The following is a 24,714-nucleotide window of genomic DNA, read 5'->3' as shown; positions in this document are numbered from 1 at the left end:
AAGAGATAGGAGATAAGAAGGAAGGTGAAGATTTACATGCCCTCAACTTCTTCCATCATATATGCCATCCGGCCCTAGTCCTGGGAAGGGAGGAGGGGCTTTCCACTGAGGTGGCTCCACTACAAGTCCTTGATGTTTCCTTGATGAAAGCCAGGGCTGTCTTATTGAAGAGGCTGGAGTGAGAGCGGACTAGGTTGGGGGAAGGGCATGGGGCCAAAGCTGATTTACTTGGAGTTGAGCTTATTACTACACAGCTCTGAAAGATTCATCAGCTTTGGAAATCAGAGTAGTGAGGGCAGCTCAGCTACCAGGCCCAGCCCAGGCCTGCCACGCTCAGGCAGAGAAGCTCTGCCCAGTCTCCTTCAATCTGCTCGCACCTCATTTCTTCTTCTCCAGAGCAGAGATCAGTCTAAACATCTCATAGGTCAAGGAAAATTATCCCTGGAGAGTCCAGCCAACTCCCTACTTCCTGCCAGTCACTTGGCTCAGGTTTGAGTTCACCAAATAGAGAATTTGGGGTTCTCATTCTGCAACCAGATTTTATAGTTCAGAAAGGGGGTTGTCTTTGCCTATTTCTTGATTCTTATTTTAATTAGAATCCAACTTTTCTAGTATCCATATTCTAATTTACTAAACAAGAAGAAACTATATAGTGAAAAGGGTAATTGGATTACTCTTTTCATTTTAAATTGACAAATAAATGCATGTATTTATGGGGTACAATGTTATATTTTGATATATGTATACATTGTGGAATGAATAAATCAAGCTAATTAACATATCCATCACCTCACATACTTACTATTTTTTGTGAACATTTAAAATCTATTCTGGCTGGGCAAAGTGGCTCACTCCTATAATCCTAGCATTCTGGGAGGCCGAGGCAGGAGGATTGCTTGAGCTCAGGAGTTTGAGACCAGCCTGAGCAAGAGCGAGACCCCATCTCTACTAAAAGAAGAAAAATTAGTGGGCGTCATGGTGCGCACCTGTAGTCCTAGCTCCTCACGAGGCTGAGGCAGGAGGATTGCTTGGGCCCAGGAGTTGGAGGTTGCAGTGAGCTATGATGATGCCACTGCACTCTACTCAGGGTGACAGAGCAGGACTCTGTCTCAAAAAAAAAAAAAATTCTATTCTTTTGGCAATTTTGAAATATACTACTTGTAGAGCCTTCTTGAACTGCTTAAGGGACAATTAATTCTCTGAAGGAATGCATGAAAACAGGCCACACTCAGGATCATTAGTGTAGACAGAGGTATTCTATTCAAAGTGTTTTGCTAATAGATTATAAGGGATTATAAGGATGTGAACATTTGTAGGAGGAAAGATGACAGAATTAGGAAAAGGAATAAATGGAGGCACACCAAAGTCAAACAAGTGGGTTAGAGGAGAATCATATGGGTGTGCAGTGTGTTGAAAGTAAGTGTTCTGAGTGGAAAGTCCCCAAGTGGGCAAAGACATACACATGCTCAGGTACTCTGGTTTTCTGAGGATGACAATGTCGCCTTCTTTTCTATCTTCTGGAATGGAAAGAAATCAGGACCTGACCACAGACAGGGTTGCCAGCCCTGAAAGCACATTCGGACTCCTGTACCCCTTCACAGAGAGCAGCTCAGGAGCTCATTGTGGCCAGGGTTGGAAGGCATCCCAGCTGGAGGGTCCCACCAGAAGGAGGTGACCCTCGGCTTTCTTTTTGCATAAAATATGGAGCTGTGTCCCTCTGTCCGAACTGAATCTATTTTTTTTTTCCAGAAAATGGCTTTGTTTTCATTCATTTATTCTAATGCCCTTACAACGTCCAGGCACCATAGGACTCCCCAGAAACACTGCGCTACGGAACAATTCGAATAAGATATTTGGTTCTTTGCCCCTTATTTCCAAGCTCTTGGATGCTAGAAAGCTATACTCACAGCCTAGTCTAGTCTGTGCGTGGCACCAAGTTGTATGTTTGGAGAAGGAAAGCTAGATGAATGAAGTCAAACTATTTGGTCGGTCTTCGCTGGTTACTCGCTGGTGTGCTTGAAATTTTTTGTATTTATTAAGAAAAAGTTTAAGTTAAAAAAAAAAAAACAAAGCGGAAAATAACTTTAACCATCAGTACTGGGAGTCGAGCTCCTCAGGAGGACGCGGGCATATATCCTGTATCGAACATCACCCGCTCCCCCCACCCCCTCGTCACGCAGACATTCCTTCTTTCACGCTCCAGCTCGCTCTTTTTACTCCTACTTCCCTTTCCCTCCTCTCCCGGATCAAGCGTTAATCTGCGAATCTCTGACCGCAAAAGAAAAAAAGGTGGGTGGGGGGATCCCAAAGTAGCAGAGCTAGGGAGGAGGAGGAGGAGAAAGGCGGGGAGGAGGAGGAGGAGCCCGGCGAGCCAGAGTCAGAGGGACTGGTGGCTCCAGCGAGTGTGCAGCCCCGGGGGGAGCCGGCGCTCTAGGCTAGGAACCCGTCAGCCCGCCCACCCGCGCCCAGGGGCCTGCTACACCCGGAGCTGGGGCCGCCGCTCAGGGGCGCTCGGGCCAGGGGCGCCGCTTGGGGCGAGCCAGCCGCGCCGCCAGGCTGGTCCCCCGTGCCCGCGCCCGGGATGCCGTTCTACAGGCGCACGGTGGTGCCCCAGCGCCTGTGCCCGCGCAACTCGCCACAGCCGCTGGCCGAGCTCCGCGACGTGAGCCACCTGGCCGCGCTCAGCCTGCTCCGGCAGCTCGCCGATCTCTGTGGCCACTCGCTGGCTCTGCTTGAGGACCTCGAGGGGCACCTGCTGGCCCTGGGGCGCCGCACCGACAGCCTGTACCGGCGCACCGTGCACCTCCGCCGCCGCCTTCCCTGCCGCCTGCTTGGCCCTGAGGACGACGAGGAAGAGCTAGGTAAACGGCGCCCAGGCGGCTCGCGGCCCCGCGTCTACCCCGCCTCTGGGGGCGCCAGTAGGCGCCCAGCTCTGTGCCCACCCCTTCTCCGCCTCCCGCTGCCCCTCCACTCCCCTTCACTCTGAGAGTGAGGGGATCCCATTTCCCTGACCGCCCCCACCCCCGCCCGCCCGCCGCTCTACCGCTGGAACTTCCTGCTCCTGGACCGGCTCGCGCTATCCTGAGTGGCCCTGTGCCCTCCAGGCTCCCGACCCTGGGGTTGGTGGCTGCCTCCAGGGCATTTGAGGAGGGACCCGCTGGGTCCAGGACGGCTTCGCCCCACCCCCAGGCCTGAGGTGTCTTCATAATCGCTGCGTCGGGAACCAAATGGCCGAGCCGCTGGCGTCTTTCCTCTGGTCTAGGAGCTCAGCCACTTCAGAAAGCGCGCCCGAGTCGCCTGCCACCTACGCGCGGCGGCAGGAGCCGGGTGGTGGTGCTTATTGGCTTTAAACCCGTGCAACTTCGCGCTGGAGCGTGGACGGGGCTTGCACTCGGAGGGGTGTCGAGCGCCCTCCCGCCAGCTTCTCCTAGCACGTTCTGGGCCGCTGCGCCGGCGAGGGGGAGGGGAGACTGCGTCCCCACCCCTGGCTTTGCTGACCCCCTACCGCTAGGGTCTAGCTGCACAGATTTGCTGGAGAGAACCATTTACAGAAACTATCATCAGTTTCCTGAAGTGCATTCACTTTAGGAATCAGTCATGCCTGAGAAACGCCAGATCCCAGTGGTGCCCTCGTGGAGCACTCAGGGCCGGTGAGAGGGTAGGCGGGACGCGAGCCCTTGCCCTTACTACTTTGGATCCCAAAACTTTGAATGGGGGAGCCTCTCTCCGTGGAAATGCAGTGCCCCCTTAGAGTGTGGTGCTTCTGTTGAAAGCAAGAGAACTAAATATCCTGGAAATGCTGACCGCATCTGAGGCATGCCAGGTACCAGGACAAATTGGTGCCTCCAGAAAGTTAGGGGAGAGGAGCAGTGTGGCCAGAGAGTTTCATATGGAGGCAGAAGATGGCTACTGACTGACTTTTGAGTGCAAATCTCCTGCTGCCTTGGGAAAGAATTGCCTGGGTCAGTCTCCTCCATTGTAGACCTCACCCCTTCCAGAAAGACAGGAGTCAGAGGCCCTGGCACCCCTTTTCAAAAAGGTCTCTGACCTCTGAAGTAGATGGCAGAGGTCACTGGTGGAGAAAAATGAACTAGGTCCTGTGGGAAAAGGAAGGTGGAAGCCACAGGTGACTGCCAGATGGAATGTAGGCATGGGACCAGAAATCTGCATGGCAGGGGCCCAGGAAAGCTGGGGCCCTAGGTCTGGTTAGTGCTCAGTTAACAAAGAGAGTAAGAGGGTCATTGTGTTTTTGTTTCTTTGCTGGGGTCCCACTGATTACCAGGATTAGTCTAGGAGAAATTTGATAAGTCAGCTTGGGGTGTAGTTTTCAAAATCCCCACATAGCTTGCAGAGAGTCACCTACTGAGTTCAGCAGGGTAAGTTAAGGACAGAGAAGGCTCTGCTTTTCCAACTGGGACCTTCCTGTCCACTGAATCGGTGAGTCCCTTCCATGGGAGGGAAGGTATGGCTTTATCAAGTCAGCTTGGGACCTAACCCTTTCCAGTGATCTGCTGGGTTAGGAGATGGCTTTATGAAATGGATATCTTTTAAAGGGAAGGAACAATTCTTAAGATAAATTGCCCTAGGATTGGCCTCTTAAAAGTTTGCAAGATCAGGGAGAGTGGCAATCTCTTATCTTTGGTGTGGCCACTTGCCTTTGAGAATGTAGATGTCACTTGACTCACAGCCATGGGGGATAGCTACCTTCTGTAAGTTGGTGAAAGGGTCTGATTTTCCATTTTCTAGTCTGAGTCTACCCTAGACTCCCCTTGAGGTTCCCACTGCACACTTTTCTCTTCAGGAGCTGTGATTGCACAGCACTGAAATTAGGCCTTCCCAGCAACGATCTGAGCGTAATTGCCAAATGTGAAAGGAGTTGGGGAGCATGATCAGTGCACCAACTGGTCACCCCCTTGTTGCTCAGGCATAAATGGCAACAAGGTGTTCAGCAGGCTGAATTTAACCATAAACAAACAAACATTGCCAGGCCTTGCCCTTTTTCTCTTCCCTGTGTATTTTCATCTTAGCACACCCACTCTCTTACTGACCATTTTGCTGGGGGTCAGCACTCCCAGTCAGCATTTTACCCTACATACGCTTCATCTGGCTGGATTTCCCCCAAATTCTTTCTCTAACTATTTCTTTCAACCATGGGACAGGAGAAGCCTGGGAAGGAGGGAGGAAGGTTTGGCAGCAACATGGCCAGAGTGAATGACAGCTGACAGGCCAGCAGTTTGTAGCCTCCCTGCAGGGACAACTTGGCTGCCACCAGATGGTCAACTGCGGCATAGTGGCAAGTCAGGCTGGCCCATAGCCTGCAGGCTGGGCTGGGGCCCTGGGAAGCAGCAGGGGGAGGATAGGGTGAGGAGAAGGAGAGGGATATAGGAGAAAAAAGTTGATGCTAAAGGATTCCAAGATGCTTCTCTACAACAGGGGTCCCCAACCTATGGTAAGTTGTATAATTATTTCATTATATATTACAATGTAATAATGATAGAAATGAAGTGCACAATAAATGTAATGCACTTGAATCATCCCGAAACCATTCCTTCCCACCACACGCCCCCCACCCCGGGTCCGTGGAAAAATTGTCTTCCATGAAAATGGTCCCTGGTGCCAAAAAGGTTGGGGGCCGCTGCTCTACACAATCACAGGTCCTGCCCCTGCCTTCTTCAAGGTTACAGGGGTGGGGCTGGGCTGGGCTGGTTGCTTGGCAACATTCCCCCCCCCACAAGGCTGTTCTTTGGTAACTTGAACCCCTTTGAGACTGCCCTAGAAGCTCTTGTAACTGGTATGGGGTTGAGGGTGGAAATGGAAGGAGGAGAGGGCATACTACAGGACTGCACCAGGCCCCTGTGTTTGTGGATCTGTGGCAGTTGCCACACCCTAGGCATGGCCTTGCCCATAAATTGAGGTTTTCTCCACATCTGGTTTTGAATGTGACCCATTTTTTTTGCATCTGTGGCCTGTATTCTGTGCTCTTCATCTCAAGAATGGTATGGTCAAAGCCAGTGGGAAATACCTCCATGCCTGACACCATAAGCTGAGTGAGTCCAATTTTTCCAACTCCCCCTCAGAGACCTATTTAATATTTGTAGGTGTTTAAATGATAATTACAAAAGCAATCAGGCCATTGGCCTAGGGGTATAATATCTCCTTTCTGATCAAGGAAGTCACTGAAACACTGGATAACTTTAGGTATGTTTAATAACACTAGAGAGCTATCATGTTACTCTAGCCCATGAACTTGCTGTAGGAAAGATGCTCTGTTGCTTCTTGCAATTATTTTGGCTTGAATACAGCCAGTTGGGTCCATGGTGGAAACTCCCTCTTCATCTTTATGTAAAATTCCTACCTCTTGATTTTCCAACTTTGTGGCAACTCTGGCTCCAAATCAGAAAGGACAGCTGGTTTATTTATGTTTAAATCATAATTCCAGTGCAAGGGGAAACTGTTGTAAATCTATACAGAGATGAAAAAATGAAAACGGCACCTCTAGACTACAGCTGGTTTGCCATTAGGTGAGGTGGTGTAGACCCTGAGTCTGACCGTCCTTGCTAATGAGGAGGGGAGATGGCCTCTCGAGTCGGAGCAGGGGGGACCTTTGGGAAAGTGGAACAGGCACTCTACCAGGTCTCACTTTGTCTCTGTCCTATCTGTCATCCCCAGAGGCCCTTGGGACAGTGGGTTGATGGAACAGGGAGGGGGAGCAAACACATTTTCTTTTTTTTTCTTTTCTTTTCTCCCCCCACTTTCCATTTTCTTCTTCTTCTTTTATTTCTTTTTTTCATTTTCTTCTTAAATACTGTGAAATTCCTGGTCTGCTTCATGGTATTTCCATGTGTTGAAAACATCTTCACTGGAAATTTGGATACCAAAATGTCCACTAGAATTTCCTCCACTTTAGAAACAAGAAATTTAATCTTCCCCCCCTTTTAGACACACGAACAGCTAAAGCGGTGAAAGCGTCAGGATGTTAGAATAGTAGAGCAATAGGAGAAGATTTAGGTTATGGCTCTCAGGCTCAACTTGGACCTTGATGAAGTTGATTAAGTTTCAGGAGGACAGTGGTGCATTTGCATCATCTCTCCCTATGCCTCTCTGGCTTGGGTGGAGTCCATTTACACTATGTGGCACCAAAAATTCAGTCATTAACCATTGTGAGTGTCATAACACCTGGTAACCCAGTCCCAGAAAGGGGAAGGGACTGGTCCGAAGGTACCCAGCTGGACCAAGACCTTCAGTAGTCCCGAATGCTAAAAAGGTTTTAGTGCCTCTCCATATGTAATTCTAAATGAAAGCAATACTAACCTTCCAAATAAAATAAAATAATACTCTTTTGAAATGACTCAAAGCTCACATATATGTTGAAATTAAAATAGCTTTTTACTAGAGTCTTTCTCTCTCCATCCTTCCCTGCCTTTTGTACCCCTGTTGTTGGTGGCCTAAGCATGTATTTATTCTGCTGATTTGGGAATGTGGCACAGGCCAGGTCACACAGCAGGTCAGTGACAGGAGGCCTTGATCTAGAAGCCAGGTCTTCTGACATTCAGGCTCTGCCCTCTGCAGTGACACTAAGTTCAAAGTCATTTGTTCATTGAGAGTCACTGCCCTGGCATTTTCTGTAGCTGGAATTTGTCCAGGATGAGGAATGAGTCCTGCTACCTTTAGTAACTGAGGGAGCCCTGTGAACCAGCTGGGACTTGGGCAGGGGGTGACCTGGAGCAGGAGAAGAGGAAGAAGGTCAGCCTTGTGTTGTGTAGAGAATAGGTGTGAGGCAACAGGCTCCCTTGTTAAAACAAAACATAATCTTGAGATTTGAGTGGAAAATTGCTCTGGAAAGAGAATCTTCAGATGGGAAGGGGTGGCTGGCTAGTGGAGGTCACCTTTCCATTGTGATCCCTCCTGATCTGTGTGTCATCTTTATACGTGTTCTTCCCCCTTGTAGGTTTCAATCCAATTGTAGATATTACTCCCAAGACACCTGCAGCCTATTTTCTATTATTATAGTAGACCCTAGTTGGCATTTCAAAAGGCACTTTTAGTAAAAACCAAGGGGAATGAGAAAGTAAAATTATTACCAAAAATGCATTTAGCATACACATTTCCGAGGTATGGATTTCTTACCCTTCAGTGCTCAAGTAGCTTAGCAGACTCACTGACTGCTCTACACCCTTTCTGAAGGCCTCTGATCACCTTTTCCTCAGATAGTCATTTTCTAGCCTTGAAGAGTAGGCACAACTCTGCCTGTCTGGCCATTGTGCTGGGTGCTAGAGACCCAGAGGTAAATAAGACTAAGTCTCTCCTCTTGAAGCACTCCCAGGCTTCAGGGGTGGGTGCCAGCTCATTTCCCACCACATCAGCACGTGGTGCCTGGACATCGGGTCTTCTTCTCCAGGTGGTGGAGACTTGATAACTGGAACCAGGATCCCAGTTCACATCCCAGAAGATTCTTCCATTCAGTCTGGTTTGGAGCCCAAAAATGAAATTGGGACTCCCTTATGGTAAAAACAAAAACAAAAACCAATAACAGAATACTGCTGTGAATTCAGCAATGCTTTTACATGAATTTGCAATTTTAAACATGGTAACCTTATTTTCACACATATGAAGAGTAGTGCTTATTCAGTCAATGGACAATGCTTCATGGATCTGTAAACTCATGGGCTTCTTGTGATGCATGACCCTCTAGAGTCTTCTACCGTCAGTTGGGAAGCACTGGCCTCGCCATCCTGGTTCAAGCTATCAGCTCTTCCCTGGTCTGTAGAATTCCATGATTTCACTCAGATAAGCCCTCATTGAAATTTTCAAGTAAGAGTGCACAGGATGGCAATATCTTAGCAGCCAAGGCTACTTTAATAACACAAACGGGAGGTGTGTCGAGTAAATGTCGAGTAAGTGTACAAGTAGCTTGCAGCAAGGCACTCTGTGTGAGGTCACATGTGAGATCACTAGGTATCAGCTGGTTAACTTGGGAGGTTTGAGCAATCAGGCAGCTCTCCCTTCTCTTTTTTCCTCTATCCCTCCTTCCCTCCCCTCCATCCTTTCTTCTCCACCTCCCTCTCTCTCTTTCTAAAATGCAAGCTTCTCAATAAGATGTAAGCTCCTTGAGAGTAGAGACCTTTATCTGTTTTTATTGTTATAAAACAGTAAACACAACAGATAAAAAATCTCCTAAAATAGTACTTCGCACCTAATAGGCACTTAATAAATACCTGTTAAGTTGAATTCTTTTCATCCTTCTTTCTAGCTATTGCACATTTATTGAGCACCTGACTCTGGGCCTGGCCCTGTTCTGGTTTCCGGAGGTACAGAGCTGAACTGGGCTATAGGCCCACAGTCCAGTGGGGAGAGCAGTGAACCATAGTGCTGTGGAGATTAGCCTAGGGTATCAAGGGAAGGCAGAGGAGGTTCACCTGACTCAGCATGGAGGTTGGGTGAAGCTTCCAGGAGGATGTGATGTCTGAGTTCTGAAGTATGATCTGGAGCAGGCCCGTTGAAGAAGGTGGGGGAGGGAATTCCTGGTTTAGGAAGTAGCCTGTCTGTGCAAGGCCCTAGATGTGTGGGGGCTAGTGTGGGGGAGGAACTAACTGCGAGTGATTCAGGAGGTGAGGGAGGAAAGCACCTCCTAACTCAGGATGAGCCGCCACGGTGGAGATGGGGTGAGGAGTCCGTCACATCCTGTTTGCTGGCCAAGGAATTGGATATGAGGGTCTTGAGAAGGTTAAAATGCATGGTTCAAATGAAGTTGTAATATTACCTGTGGATTTTCTCGATCTACATGCAAGTTTTCATTATCCTTGGGCAGATGAGACCCGGGCAACCTCAGTCCCTCCCTGTTTTGCAGAGCTAGGTCCTGGGCCAGAGCAGGAGGGGCTCCAAGCCATAGTGAGGAAGAGAGAGAAAGCAAGAGTCTATCTGCCTGTGTCCCTAGCTGTGTGTATCCAGTTGCACTCAAAACCTAAATATAATATTCATGCCCCTGCTTTTCTGTGACGTTTGAGGTTTGACTGTATCTTTTATTATTATTTTTATTTTTAAATAGCATAGATTTTTCAGAATGGTCCATAATTCCTTTAGAGGAAAGTCAGAAAGACTTTCTTTTTCCTTTGGAAAATAGACTCAAAGAGGAGATAGGTTTTAAAAATATATCTGTCTGCTGTTTTATTTTGACTGGAATCATTTGCTTCTGAGAACAGTGTAATTAGCTCCTTGACAATTTATAGTCTGATTCCCAGTATCTGCAAAATACCAAACTCAGATTATTCCTGCCCAACTAGAGGCCCAGAGGTAACTGAGGTCTCCTTACATTAACATCCTTAGGGGCTCTCTGCTCTTGCAGGAGGTGATGTCTCAGAGTTGTTAGCAATACAGGTCTTGTTGTTATATACTGTGTGCCTCCTTTGACCCAGTAACTCCACTTCCAAGACCTTATGTTAAAGAAATATAATCAGATATTTTGGGGAAAAAATGTGCAAGGATCCTTACTGCATCTTTTGATTACTTATATTAACTGGAAAAATGAAAATAACTTAAACATTCAATAATAGGGGAGTTGTTATATAAATTTTTCTAAGTCTATGTGATAGGCTAGTATACAGCTATGAAAAACCACATCTAAACAAATATATAAGGATATGTGGAAATGCACAAAATAATGCTAAGTGAAAAACCAAGGTATAAAATTAATCTTTTAGCTGTAAAATTTACCATGTACAATGTTGTCCAAAATAAAGCACACACAGACACACATACACACATAAAAAAGCAACTGGAGGGGTATATGCTGAAGTCTTAACAGTGGTCATCCCATCTCAGGGTGATGGGATTATGGAAATCGGTGCTATTTTTTTCCTTCTACCATTCTGTATTTTTCAAAATTTCCCAAATGAACATGTATTATTTTTTTAAAACTTATTTTTTAATTTCAGAATATTACGGGGATACAAACACTTTGGTTACATATATTGCCTTTGAACTGCCTGAGTCAGAGCTACAAGCATGCCCAACCCCCAGACAGTGCTCACTGCACCCATTAGGTGCGAATTTACCCATCCCCTTCACCCCACCGGCCCGATATCTGATGAATGTTACTTCCATATTTGCACGCCAGGCATGTATTACTTTTAATAAATAAAAAACAATGGAGAACATGTTAAGAAAAAGGATCTTGGAATTTGGAATCAGCAGCTGCCGGTTGAAGTCCCACTTGCCAGCACTTATTAGCTGACTCTGCTGTCTCTGAGACACAGTTCCTCATCAGTAAAATGGGGTTAAACACTGCCCTGTTCAGAGGATTGTTGTGAGGATCCAAAATAATATATATGAAATGCCTGGTGCTTGCATCGCAATCACGCACACCTTTACAAATACTAAGGAGATGAAATTCCACGAAGCCTTTTGAAATCCGTGGATGGGGCTACTGTCAAGACAAAGTTACAATAAGAATGTTTCCTAGACAGCTCCGAATTGCAGCCATTCTTCTCTTTTCCAGAATATGTAAAGAATGCTTGTGTGCCCACGGAGGAGACGCATCTAGCTTTTGAGGCTGTCAGCTTATCTTTCCCAACCCAAGGATTTTCCTTTCCTTTGACTCCTCCCTTCATTCTCCCCCACTGACATCTGTTCACTGCCTCCTAACCAAGGGGGAAAACATTCTTTGGAACTGAAGCCGAGGCACCACTGAGCGTCCTGGCAGCTATGAGATGTTTATTGTCACAGAGAATATGTGGTGCTGGCTGACCATGGAACCAGCCAGGCTGGGATGCCAAGGAGGGGCTTTAATGAAGCAACAGAGGATGGATGCAGGCCAAACAGCCAGGCACTGTCACCTGCTTTGGGGCAGAGCTCTTGTCCAAGTGTCTTGCTGGCTCTCTGTTCTCTTCCCCTCGAGATGTCTGCATGGCTCCTGGTTGAGCTTACCATTTTACAGAACCAGCCAGGTTTATGGGTGAAGGAACACCATCTCACAGAACTTATGGGGCCTAAGGGTGTTTCAGTGAAGTATTGGCAAACTGCCTGAGGATACAACAGGCCTAACTCTCACCAATGTGGATATGGAGTGATTAAACCCTGAGCTCACATCAAGGTCATGGGCACGCCTTAGCAGTGTCTGTAAGATACCCAGACTACCAGGCAATTCAGTTATCTCCATGAGTAGAATCCTTCACACTGCTTGTCTGATTGCATTTTTCATTTTTTAATTACAGCCATAGACTCATGTAGACCCTGGCTGCAAACCCAAATCACCTGGAGAGCTTTAAAAAATAACTAATGTTTTGCTAAATTCTTGGTACCTATGTAAAATAATTATGTAAACTAATAAGAGATTAGTGACCGAGGTTTGGTGATGCTTAAAACACAGTCCTCTTTAATCAATATGTGTCAGTAAAATTTACCCTAAGTGTTAAAAAAAAATTACTAATGCCGTGGCCCCACCCCATACCAATAAATCCAGAATTTCTGGGGCCAAGGCCCAGGAATCAGTATTTTTGAGGGTTTCCAAGTGATTCTACTGTGCAGCTGGAGTGAAGAGCCCCTGTTATGTTATAGACGGTTAAAGCTGGAAGAGAGTAGTCCCGAGTTTCCCGACTTATTTGACCACATAGTACTTTACAAGTTTAGTATATTTGTGGACAATTAGCATGAACTATAATACAGGCTTAGATTAAAGTAAGTGACAAAAAATGTTCTCACGAGTGCAAGCAATAATAATACAATATTAGGTAATATACTTTTTAACTTTATAAGCAAACAAAGGAAACTAGAAAAATGAAACCATTTTTATTTTATTAATAGACAGAATAAATATATGTTAAGGTAAAGGAAAATATCTTTTAACCACTAACGTTTTAAATGAGAATATTATTTTTGTTTTCTTATATCATGGCCACTTAATATCACACAGGATGTTACTGGGTTGGATCCCTACATCAGGTCAACCTGATGTAGAAATTTACTTTTCTTTGCAATAGAATATAAAGATCTCTGATTCCATACAAAGTGTATAATTATTTTCTCTACGTCTGTGAAGAATGATGTTGGTAATTTAATAGGGATTGCATTGAATCTGTAGATCACTTTGGGTAGTATAGACATTTTAACAATGTTGATTCTTCCAATCCACGAGCATGGTATATTTTTCCATCTATTTGCAAGTTTTGCTATTTCTTTTCTCAGTGTTTCATAGTTTTCCTTATAGAGGTCCTTTACCTCTTTAGTTAGGTATATACCTAGATATTTTATTTTCTTTGTTGCTATTTTGAAGGGTATTGAGTCTTTAATTTGGTTTTCCGATTGACTGTTATTGGCATATATAAATGCCTCTGATTTGTGTATATTAATTTTGTAGCCTGAGACTTTGCTATATTCGTTAATCAATTCCAGGAGTCTCATGGTTGAATCCTGGGGGTTTTCCAGATATAACATCATATCATCAGCAAAAAGTGAGAGTTTGATCTCTTCCTTCCCTATTTGGACTCCCTTGATTTTGCTCCCTTGCCTGATAGCTCTCGCAAGGACTTCCAATACTATGTTGAAAAGTAATGGGGACAGTGGGCAGCCCTGTCTGGTTCCAGTTCTAAGTGGGAGTGCTTTCAATTTTTCCCCGTTCAGAATGATGTTGGCTGTGGGTTTGTCATAGATGGCTCGTATCATTTTTAGGTAGGTTCCATCTACGCCTATTTTGTTAAGCGTTTTTATCATAAAAGGGTGTTGAATTTTGTCAAATGCTTTTTCTGCATCTATTGAGAGGATCATATGGTTTTTGTTTTTGCTTCTATTTATGTGGTGAATTACATTAATAGATTTACGTATGTTGAACCACCCCTGCATCTCTGGGATGAAGCCCACTTGGTTGTGGTGGATTATTTTTTTGATAAGTACTTGGATTCGATTTGCTAGTATTTTATTGAAAATTTTTGCATCTATATTCATGAGAGAAATTGGTCTGTAGTTCTCTATTTTTGTTGCATCCTTTCCTGGTTTTGGTATCAATGTTATATTGGCTTGGTAGAACGTGTTGGGGAGAATTCCATCCTTCTCAATATTGGAGAATAGATTATGTAGGATGGGCACCAGTTCTTCTTTGTATGTATGGTAAAATTGAGGTGTGAACCCATCTGGACCAGGGCTTTTCTTTTTGGGAAGGTTTTTTATTGCTGTTTCGATTTCAGTTCTTGATATTGGTCTGTTCAGGTACTCTATTTCTTCCTGGTTGAGCCTGGGAAGACTATGTGTTTCTAAAAATTTGTCCATTTCCTCCGCATTCTCCAGTGTGTGTGCATAAAGATTTTTGTAGAATTCATAGATGATATCTTGTATCTCTGTAGCATCGGTTGTGATTTCTCCTTTCATGTTCCTAATGGAGGTTATTAGAGATTTTAGTTTTGTGCTCTTGGTTAGTCTAGCCAGAGGTGTGTCTATTTTGTTTATCTTTTCAAAGAACCAACTTTTTGTTTTATTAATTTCCCTTATAGTTTCTTTGTTGTCCTTTTCATTTAATTCTGATTTGATCTTAGTAATTTCTCACCTTCTGCTGGGTTTGGGGTCGTTCTGTTCTTCTTTCTCCAGTTCTTTGAGTCTATTCATTAAAGATCCCACTATGCACAGGTTTGTCAGAGTGTAGGCAAGAAACTTCCAATTTGTAATACTTGGTATTCCTAATTAAGCTGTGCTAGAAATTACAAGTAGAAGTTGGAATGGTTGCTTTTGAATCAATGTCTAGACCGGACTCTGTGCTCTCCTGAGTTCTCTGATGTGGCACACTATTTCATGCAGGTGGATTGTTGCATTACTAGTAATGCATCATAGTGAGACAACTCTATAAATACATTGAGTATTTTTAGAGCCATATATACATCAACAAATACAATTTAGAAGAAAGTGTATTTATCTTTTTTCCCTTCATGATCCCAACAGGAATAGATTTAGAATGTGGATCTAGGCCAACAGCCACCCAGAGAAAGGAAGAGGACTAGGCCAAAGTGTCCTCCGGGACTGGGGACTGTGTGTTTGGATTTCCAGTGCAGAACCTTTCCTGTGGCTATTTTGGGGTCCTGAGACATCCACTTGGGTGACCTTGCCAGCAGCCCCTGGAAAATACTGGGACAAGGGGACTTGGAGAACTATGGCAGACACTTTTGGCATCCCCTCTGCTGTGAGCAGAGAGAAGAGATGCTAGAGGTAACCCCTATAGTTTGCCTCCCAAGCAGTACCGGACTTTGGGGATGATAAATAAGGCATCAACAAGAGGCTGTAGCCAGGCTTGGTGGCTCATGAGGCTGAGGCTGGAGGTTGAGGAGGGTGGATTGCTTTAGGCCAGGAGTTTGAGGCCAGCCTGGGCAATGCCGCAAGACCCTGTCTCTATAAAAAGAAAAAAGAGGCCACAGCATCTTCAGAGGAATCTGTTTAAGAAGGATGAGAAGTATGTTCTCAGGAAGGGTTCCACTCAAAATGGTGAAAATTAAAGAAAATATTAAGGACTGAAAAGTGGGGAACAGTCCAGCTCCCAGGAAACTTAACCATTCAGAGACCTCATTTCTTGAGGATTCTGGATAGCAAAGTCTCCCTGTACTCTAATTTCCAGCCTGTATTACCTCTTGGAATAACGAATTACGTAAGCTTACTCCCCATTGTGTAATAGGCCAGTGAAATCTTTTTTCCCATAATTATGAGTTAACGAAAACCGTAGATTTAGGAAACAAATATTAAATCTCTGACTTGCACAAAGATTTTACATTTTGTACCTGTAGCTTCCAGACTACCTGCTGCAGAAAGAGGGTGGGGATGGTGACAGAGGGGAAGAGACTGAAGGTGAGGAATCTCTCCATCCCAGTAAACATTTTTTGAATGCCTGTTAGATGCCAGCAGGAACTGGTAGCATATGTGGCAAACAGGCGTCCCCTCCAGGTAGAGGGATGGCAAAAAGGGTGCCTCCTCTGGGTGGACAAATTGGGAAAAGCCACCCTTTTTGGTGGAACCTTTGGACAAAGGCACATCCTCTGGTCATAGCAATTAGAAAAAAGTCACCCCTTCTGGTCATAACTATCAAAAAATTAAGTATCCTCTGGTTGGACCAATTTTTAAAAGTCACCCTCTCTGGGCATAATAGCTAAAAGTACTCCTTCCTCCATGTGCAGTCAGGCAGAGCATTGGGCTTGGCTGTCTTGTGTCCCCAACTTGAGACCCCTTTGCAAAGTGCCCTTGTAGAAATACAACTTGCACAACAGGTGCAATTTGCCAGATGCCACCAGGCACCAGGTGTACAGAAATATGTCAGAGATAGACCCTGCTCCTGAGGAATTTATAGGACACCTCTAAAACCCCCACCCTGTTTAACTCACCCCATCTGCTGCCAGCTCCACCCCTGCTGCATCCCTCCTGGCAGTGCTGCTCTCTATGGTGATGAAATGTCTACCCTTCAGACGCCTGGGCTGGAGGGCTGCTGTGTGATGTGGTTGTGCTGCTCCTGCCTGGGGCTCCAGGCTACATGTCTACCTTCTACAGTGAACATCCAGGGCTACTGGTTAATTGTGGGAGCTCATTGCTTCTGGGTTCTAGGTGGGAAAATACAGACATCACTTTACACTTCACTATTGCTTAACAACTTTGCTGTGTTCTGTTTAAATGTGCTTTGAAATGGTGAGTTTTAGCACAGCCGAGATATTTTTCCCCTTTAATTTTCCAGTTCTTTAACAAAGGAAAGCAGTTTAATCTGGTGATTTAGAGCTGGCTCCAAGAGCTAATTCCTACCCTGCTCATTGTACTAAGACTTTGCCAGGCCCTGTGCCAGGTATTGGTGATACTGAATTGATAAAACTTGCCTTTTGCTCTTGAGTCTTAACATATAGCATGGAAGGAGACAACCTCACTCCAGACTGCTGGGTCCTATGTGAAAAGCATACAACATGGAGGCAGGGAAGGCTTCCATAGCCGTTTCCTCTCCTGGCTTCCTGAAAACTCCTATTCATCCTTCAAGACTCCCACTCAGACATTCCCTTCTCTTTACAGCCTTCTGTGACTCCCTCCAGTAGGTTCCTGCTGTGCTTTTTTCACTTTTGCAAGGCTTGGTTCCTCCAGGTGGCCCAGCCTGCGGGGAGATAGTTGAGACAGAGTCTGCCAATATGTATGTATTGACCCTTCTTGAATTCATTGTTATTTCCTTTCCTTTACCATCTCTTGAAAGTAACATGACCCTCTCTTTAGAACTTGAAAGAACACCCTGGCCATTCCTTGGCCTAAGATAAACTGGAAGCTACAAGTTAGCGCTCTCTCCCTAAGACAGTTAAAGCCTATCTTAAAAGTTGTGGGGATTTGGAAACAGGATGGAACTACTGAGGTCTTCAGATCCAGATACATTTAGATGAGTGTGAAGGGTTTCCTCTAGCCCAAGAGAAATCAGAGTTACATTAGGTGGTTGTAGTCTATCGACAGGCCTGTGAGAATAGAAAGAAGTCTGGCTTACTTTGTTATTTCAACCCAGGTGTAAGCCCAATTCCATTATTTGCTAATGCGGGCAATTTTCAGCACTGAGCCTCAGTTTTCTGTTTGCCAGGTGGACCAAATAAAATCCTCTGTGGGAAAAGGCTCTGTAAATAAAAAATCACCCCCAAATGTTATGTGTTTTTATCCTTGAGAGCAGGGACGGTGGCTGACTCATCCCTCTTTCTTTGGCATCTAGTTTGGAAGTAGGCACACTGGGAATGTTTGTTGAATGACTAACTGGCCTAGTAGGGGAGGGGTTTTTGTATTTCTTTAAACCTCTGTATATTATCTAATAAATCTGCTATACTCCTTAATGCTGACCCTAGTTGTTTTATACTTTTTGCCATTACTAACACTGTGAACCTTGCAACACCCAAGAAGTGGTTTATTGACTCCTATATATTTTACCTGCAATAGGATATACCATTGCCAAATTGACAGTGGTGTCTGGGCTGAGGCTTTTTGTCTTAATAGCTCAGGTCTCCCACCTGACTCCTCACGGGCTCTATTCTATCCATGTCTGTGTTCCCCCAGTGCCCTGGTATGCAACAAGTGCTCAATACATATTTGCTGAATGACTAATAGAGGGAATGGCATGTTTTTGTACTTCTATTTGGCCAGACAAATAAACTCCAGATGTCAGAAAGTGACAGATGTCACAGCTATGTCACCCCATCTTACTTTTGTACTTGAGGTGACTTCCCCACTTTTTAAAATTATTAATAAAAAACCTTTGGACAAAACCCATGGCTTTTACTATTATCTTTAAGAGCTTTCTATGTGCCTGGCAATATGTACGTCATTAACTCATTTTACTCTAACAACAATCCCATGATATAATTACCATAATTATCTCCATCTTCTTGATGAGGAAGTGGGCTCAGAGAAGAGTAAATCATTTGCTTAAGAGCTATAGAGTAAGCTGAGGATCCAGAATTTGAACCCCTGTCCATCACAATGAGTGGGGAATAGGTTGTACTGAAAGGGAGGAGCAGGAAAGGAATGTGTTTTTACCACCATGGGGGAAGAGCCTAGATTGGGATAGGATTCAACGGAGAGCTTTCTCGTGGGACCTGGAAGATTCAGCAGGACAATATCTGGTGGGACTAAAAAGAGAACTAAAATTTCTTGGGGTGGGGAAAGGAGAAAAAACAGGAAATTGAATTTTTCACACTGAAATTAACTAGCATTTTTGCATTTCTTTCTAATTTATGGAGAACTTATGTATGTTATCTCATATGATCCCCATGATAGCCCTGTGAGTTATTATTCCTATTGGAGAAATGAAAAACATAAACAGTTTTAAACTGACTTGCTCATGCTGGCGAGTGAGAAGCTTGTGAAGACCAAGAAACCATTTGCACTGTTTTAGGTGCTGGAGATACAGGAGTGAACAGACAGGCAAAAACCTTTGTCCTCATGGAGCTTGCAAGGTAGATAAACTATGATTTATTTCTTTTCATTTGCCCTCTGTCAAGTAATTGATATTGATTTTGGTTTTCAACCTTAGCTGTGTTTTAGAATCACTCAGGACACTTTGAAAAAACACCAGTGTGTGTGCAAGCGCACTCAAATTTTAAACCTGCTCCGGGGGATTTTAGTGTTCAGTCAAGCTTGAGAACCACTGGTTTAGAGCAGTGGTTCTCAATCCTGGCTGCTTGTTAGAATCACCTTGGGAACTTAAAAAAAAATTATATATATGTATATATATGTACACCGATGTCTGGGTTTTACCCCTGAGACTAATTAAATTAGAATCTCTGTGGTTGTGTCCAGACATTTGTATTTTTAAAATGTACCTCCTGGGGCCAGGTGTTGTGGCTCACACCTATAATCCCAGGTAAGGGAGAGGATCACTTGAGACCAGCTGGGACAACATAGCAAGACCCTATCCCTAAAAAAAAAAAAAGCGCCTACTCAAATGGTGCTACTGAGTTCAGGGTGTGGGATCTACATAAAGCACTTGAGATAAAAAAGAAAACCAGCTTTGTCCCATGACCAAAGACTGTACCCCTCACCTCTCAAGCATATGGGTCATTGATCTTTCATTTTGGGGGCAAATGTTTATTGAGCACCTACTATATCCCTGGCAAGTCCCTTCCCTTTCCTGGGTCCTGATTCCCCCTTCTATAAAATGAGAGACTTGGACATCTTTATGGCTTATTAGAGCTCAAACAGCCTGTAATTCTTCAAGGGAGAGTGGGCTGGAAATGTTAATAGCTCAGAGGACCCACTCTTGGACACCCAGGTTAAATTACATGTTCTCTTGACAGTAATGTATACTTCATTTGAGAGACAGAAATTCATGAAAATCCAAAAATGTGTGGGCAAGTCTTTTTCTCACATTAAGCTGTCTGTTTACAAGAAGCATATGGACTTTTCTTCCTTCGTCTCGTTCTTTTGTTCACCATCTTGCTGACCACCAGGTTGGCAACACAAATGGGCATACAAAAACAGGATCAGAGGGGCAGACTCAATGGACTCAGACTGTAAAAGTTAACCAGAGGGAAGAGGAAACAAAAATATGTGCCTTGAAGATCAAAAGCACCTGGGAGCAGCAGAAAGCAAAGTAAAGGAAGGCAGCCTACAACTACCTAATTTTCTTTGCACCTATGATTGGTCTAACACTGGCAAAAGAAAAACAGCAATGATTGCTGTTGCCAGGTAGCATGGGTAGCATAGTGGTTAAGTTTTTGGGCCTTGGGGCCACGCTTCCTGGGTTTGAATCCTCATTCTACCACTTGCTTTTTTTATGACCTTGGACAAGTAGCCTGACATCTCTTTGCATTTGTTTTCCTGTCCGTAAATTAGGGATCGTTATAATAATGTACCTAATTCACAGACATGTTATGAAGATTGTAAGCTTGGAACATATTAAATACTTTTCATACAAAATTTATAAATACTAATTCTAAGTGTTCAGCACTTTACTTGTATTTGTTTCTTAATCTTTATGTGAAATAGGTATTATTTTCCCAATTTTGTAGATGAAGAAATCAAGGCACAGAGATGTTGTTGCCACATCACTCACTAACTAGGTTAGTAGCTACTGCAGAAAATTACTTAGTAAGTCACAGAGCCAGGATTTGACCCTGAGGGGATTGATTCCTTAGTGCCCACTCAACTGCAGGACTGTACAGGACTGTACACAAGCCATTAGCTTTGTCTTGATACCTGCAGATAAAGAAACTGAGTTGGGCCCTGGAGATGCTTAAAAGGATGAAACGTGAGTCTTGCCTAGAGGAGTTTGCACCATGGGTGGGAACAGCAGACATGTGTGTAAGAAGATTGAAATAAAAGGCGCTTTGTGCCTAGTGCAATGGGAGTTCAGAGTAACCAGTGACAGCTTTGTTGTGATGTCTAGCTTTGGATTGAGTCCTTGACAGACACAGGGAGTGTGTCCTGGGCAGGGGGAACTGTATGACCAAAGGCAAGGAGGTGAGGCTGTGGATGGCATTTTTGGAGTTGGGGAAAGCACCATTTCCCCTCTACCATATTATAGAGAATCCTTGGGAGACCCCTCAAACTTGATGCCGAGGTTGGGGGTACCTAGTGCTACTGGGCCTCTTTTTGGGATCTCATGGAAACAGTGCAGATGCATACACTTGGGCTGTCATAGTTGGACAGGCCATAAGAAGACTATCCAGTCCAAACCCTTCATAGCATGGACGGGGAAACTGAGGCCCAGAGGGGTGAAAGGATCAGCCCTAGCAAGCCAGCAGCAAACCGTGTTAGGCTTTGTCAGGCCATATTTCTGCCATGCAGTTATGTTTAAGAGAGTCTCAGTCATTTCCTGGAGATATCATTCAGTAGCACCCAAGTGTACTCTAGTCCCCAGAAGTCTTCTTCAGAATTTTCTTCCAAGTTTTCTACTTCATTTAACTTCCCATACTGTCATAGATTAAGTCTTGAACACGAGGCTTGGCAGACCTCATGGAGGCAACACAGGGTGAGTCAAGAGGAAGACAGGGCAGAAACCTAACATGACGTGAGCTATCCCCTAAGATGCTGGAGTTCTCAATGTTTTTCAGAATTGCTTTTTAAGCATGAGATAAAATACACAGGCTTACAAAGAAAAACAACTGTACTGAAAGATAGGTATCAATGTATTTTTTAAAAATTGTGATATAGTAATATATGTGCTTTTTGGTTAGCACAATTCAAATTACAAGATCTAGCAGTGGGTCTATTAATTACTGAAATATCGAATGAGTGAAATTTCAAGATACCTGCAACAACTGTCACATGATATACAAATATCTGTGATTTCTATTACTGATAAAGACACAGATACTACTAACACTTCTGTGATTTGTTGCCTACATTCATTGTTTCAATTAGAGATTAGTGAAAATAAATGGTTAATTCTTTTCACATCCAAGTTCATGGGCCTCCTGAACTCTCTTCCTGTAACTCTTGGTTAAGAACTTAATGTAACTGAGGTTAAGAATCCCTGCCCAAAGGCAAATCTGATGCTGGAGAATTGACCTAGTATGGGCTCTTAATCTTGCTCTAGGGAATTGACTTGAAGGAGGAGCTTGATTGCCCTGAAACTATATTCAAGATTGTAGTGTGGGGGTGGGGGGCACATGCGTGGATGGTTGTCATTAGTACAACTCTCTGAATAGTTCTGGCTCTCCTTCCAGGCACTTGGCAGGACTGTACTTCCTCACCCCCTTGCAGTTAGGCATAGCTGTGTGACTTGTGCCTCTTGTGGCTCCTCATCACACTATAATGGATTCCACATTCTATCTGTCCTGTCAACCTCTCTGACCTCAGCTCTCACCACTTTCAGCCTGGCCCACTTCAGCTGCACTGGCCTCATTTCTATTCCTCACCAAGTTCATTCCTGCCTCAGGATCCTTGCACTAGCTGTTCCTTTTGGCTGGAACATGTAGTCCCCAAATCTTAGCACCATTAGCTCATTATTGACCTTTAGAACTCACTGTCCATGTTAATAACTATTTTTAAAGCTTTACTGAGACATAATTCACATATCATACAATTCTGCCATTTAAAACGTGTAATTCAGTGGTTTCTAGTATATTCATAGAGTTGTGCAACCACCACTATAATCAATTTTAGAACATTTTCATTACCCCTAAAAGAAACCTAGCTCCCATTACTGGTCCAATTCTCTGTCTTCCCACCAGTCCTTGGTAACCACTAATCTACTTTCTGTCTCTATGGATTTGCCTAGGCTGGACATTTGAATATTTCCTATAATTGGAATTATATAACATGTGGTCTTTTGTGTCTGGCTTTCACTTAGCATGATATTTTAAAGGTTTATCCATGTTGTAGCATGTATCAGCACTTCATTCCTTTTTATGGCTGAGTAATATTCCATTGCATGGATATACCACCGTTTGTTTATCCACTCACATATTGAATGACATTTGGCTTGTTTCTATCCTTTGGCTATTATCGTAATAGTGCCTATGAACATTGGTGTTCAAGTTTTTGGGTAAACATATGCTTTCATTTCTCTTGGTATATACTTAGGAGTGGAATTGCTGGGTCATATGGTAACTCTATGTTTAATCTTTTATTAAACTTTTCCACAAAGACTGCACTATTTTATATTCCCACCAGCAATGTATGAGGGTTCTAATTTCTCTACATCCTTGCCAATGCTTGTTATTATCTGAATTTTTGATTATGGCATCCTACTGGGCATGCAGTGGTATTTCACTGTGGTTTGCATTTGCATTTCCCTAATGACTAATGATGTTGAGCATCTTTACATGTGCTTAGTGGCCATTTATGTATCTTTTTGAAAAAAATGTCTATTCAAGTCCTTTGCCCATTTTTAAAATTTCACTAGATTTAGGAGGTACAGGTGTTTTTTATTATATGGATGAATTGTGTAATGCTGAAGTCAAAGCTTTCAATGTACTCATCACTAGAATAGGTTTCTTCATTTTTGAAATGGGTTGTTATTTTATTGTGGAATTATAGGAGTTCTTTGTGTATTCTGTATATTAATCCCTGGTTAGGTATATGACTTATAAATGTTTTCTTCGATTCTGTGGGTTGCTTTTTTACTTTCTTGATAGTGTCCTTTGATGCACAGAAGTTTTCAATTTTGATGACATCCAGTTTATATTTTTTTGATTGCTCATCCTTTTGCCATCATATATGAGAAACTATTGTCTAATCCAAAGACGTGCAGATTTACCTCTATGTGTCCTTTCAAGAGCTTTAGTTCTTATATTTTGGTCTCTGATTCATTTTGAGTTAATTTATGTATATCGTGTGGGGTATTGGTCCAACTTAATTTTTTTGCATGTTATTGGATATCTAGTTGTCTCAGCACCTTTTGTTGGTACCCTTGTCAAAAATCAATTGACTATAGATGTATGGATTTATTTCTGGACTCTCAATTCCATTCCATTGATCTATATGTGTATCCTTATGCCAGTAACACATTGCTTTGATTACTTTAATTACTTTTGATTACTTTGTAGTAAGTTTTGAAATTGGGATGTGTTAGTCCTCCATCTTTGCTTTTATTTTCAGAATTGTTTTGGCTATTCTGGGTCCCTTGAATTTCCACATGAATTTTAAGATCATTTTGTCTATTTTTGCAGCACTATCTTATTTTGCCCAGCTCTTTACTGCTTATCAAGGATATCCATATTTATTTATTCACTTGACAAATATTGATTGAGCACCTACCATGTTCCAGACACTGTGTTGGGTACTGGGGACACCATAGTGAACAAAAATAGCCATGGCCCTTACCTTCAGGGAGCTAAGAATCTAGTGGGAGAGGCAGACAGTCAAATAATCACCAAAATAAATTTAAAATGAATGATAGAAAGAATTGACCTACTCTTGGGGGACCAAGGAAATCTTTCCTGGGGAAATCAATAATTAGGAAGATGCCTGGAACTGGAGAGGGTGTGTGGGAAGAGTATTCCAGGTAGCAAAAATACATCTGCAAAGGCTCTACGGGAGGAGAAAGGCATGGTGCATTCTGCAAGGAGACTGCAAGGAGGCAAGTGTGGGGAAGCACAAGGGCACAAGAGAAAGCGTAGCACAAGATGAGGGCAAGCTGTGTGATGGAGACCAATTCCATGGGGTCTTGTGGGCTATGGAGGAAGTCCTAAGATTTTATTCTAAGAACAACAGGAAGCCACAAAAGCAGAAAGGTAACACGATCTGGTTGTGATTTCAAAATCTGGCTGCTATGCCAAGGATGAACTGGAGAGGGGTACACAAGAG

The 24,714-nt window shown here is 43.7% G+C and overlaps 1 protein-coding gene across 1 annotated transcript in view; it reads left to right on the top strand.

Moving 5' to 3' along the window:
* Positions 1–2,581: 2,581 nt before the first annotated feature.
* The window catches only part of NHSL2 (NHS like 2), a 239,216-nt gene continuing 217,083 nt past the window's right edge, over positions 2,582–24,714 (top strand). The window contains exon 1 of the mRNA XM_069463449.1: positions 2,582–2,861. Coding sequence (XP_069319550.1) covers positions 2,582–2,861 — 280 coding nt within the window. The remainder of the gene's footprint in view (positions 2,862–24,714) is intronic.

The sequence above is a fragment of the Eulemur rufifrons genome, chromosome 30 (assembly GCF_041146395.1).
Source record: "Eulemur rufifrons isolate Redbay chromosome 30, OSU_ERuf_1, whole genome shotgun sequence".
Classification (NCBI taxonomy): domain Eukaryota; kingdom Metazoa; phylum Chordata; class Mammalia; order Primates; family Lemuridae; genus Eulemur; species Eulemur rufifrons.
The sequence above is the reverse complement of the archived record's forward strand: the minus strand, read 5'-3'. Positions and strand labels throughout refer to the sequence as shown.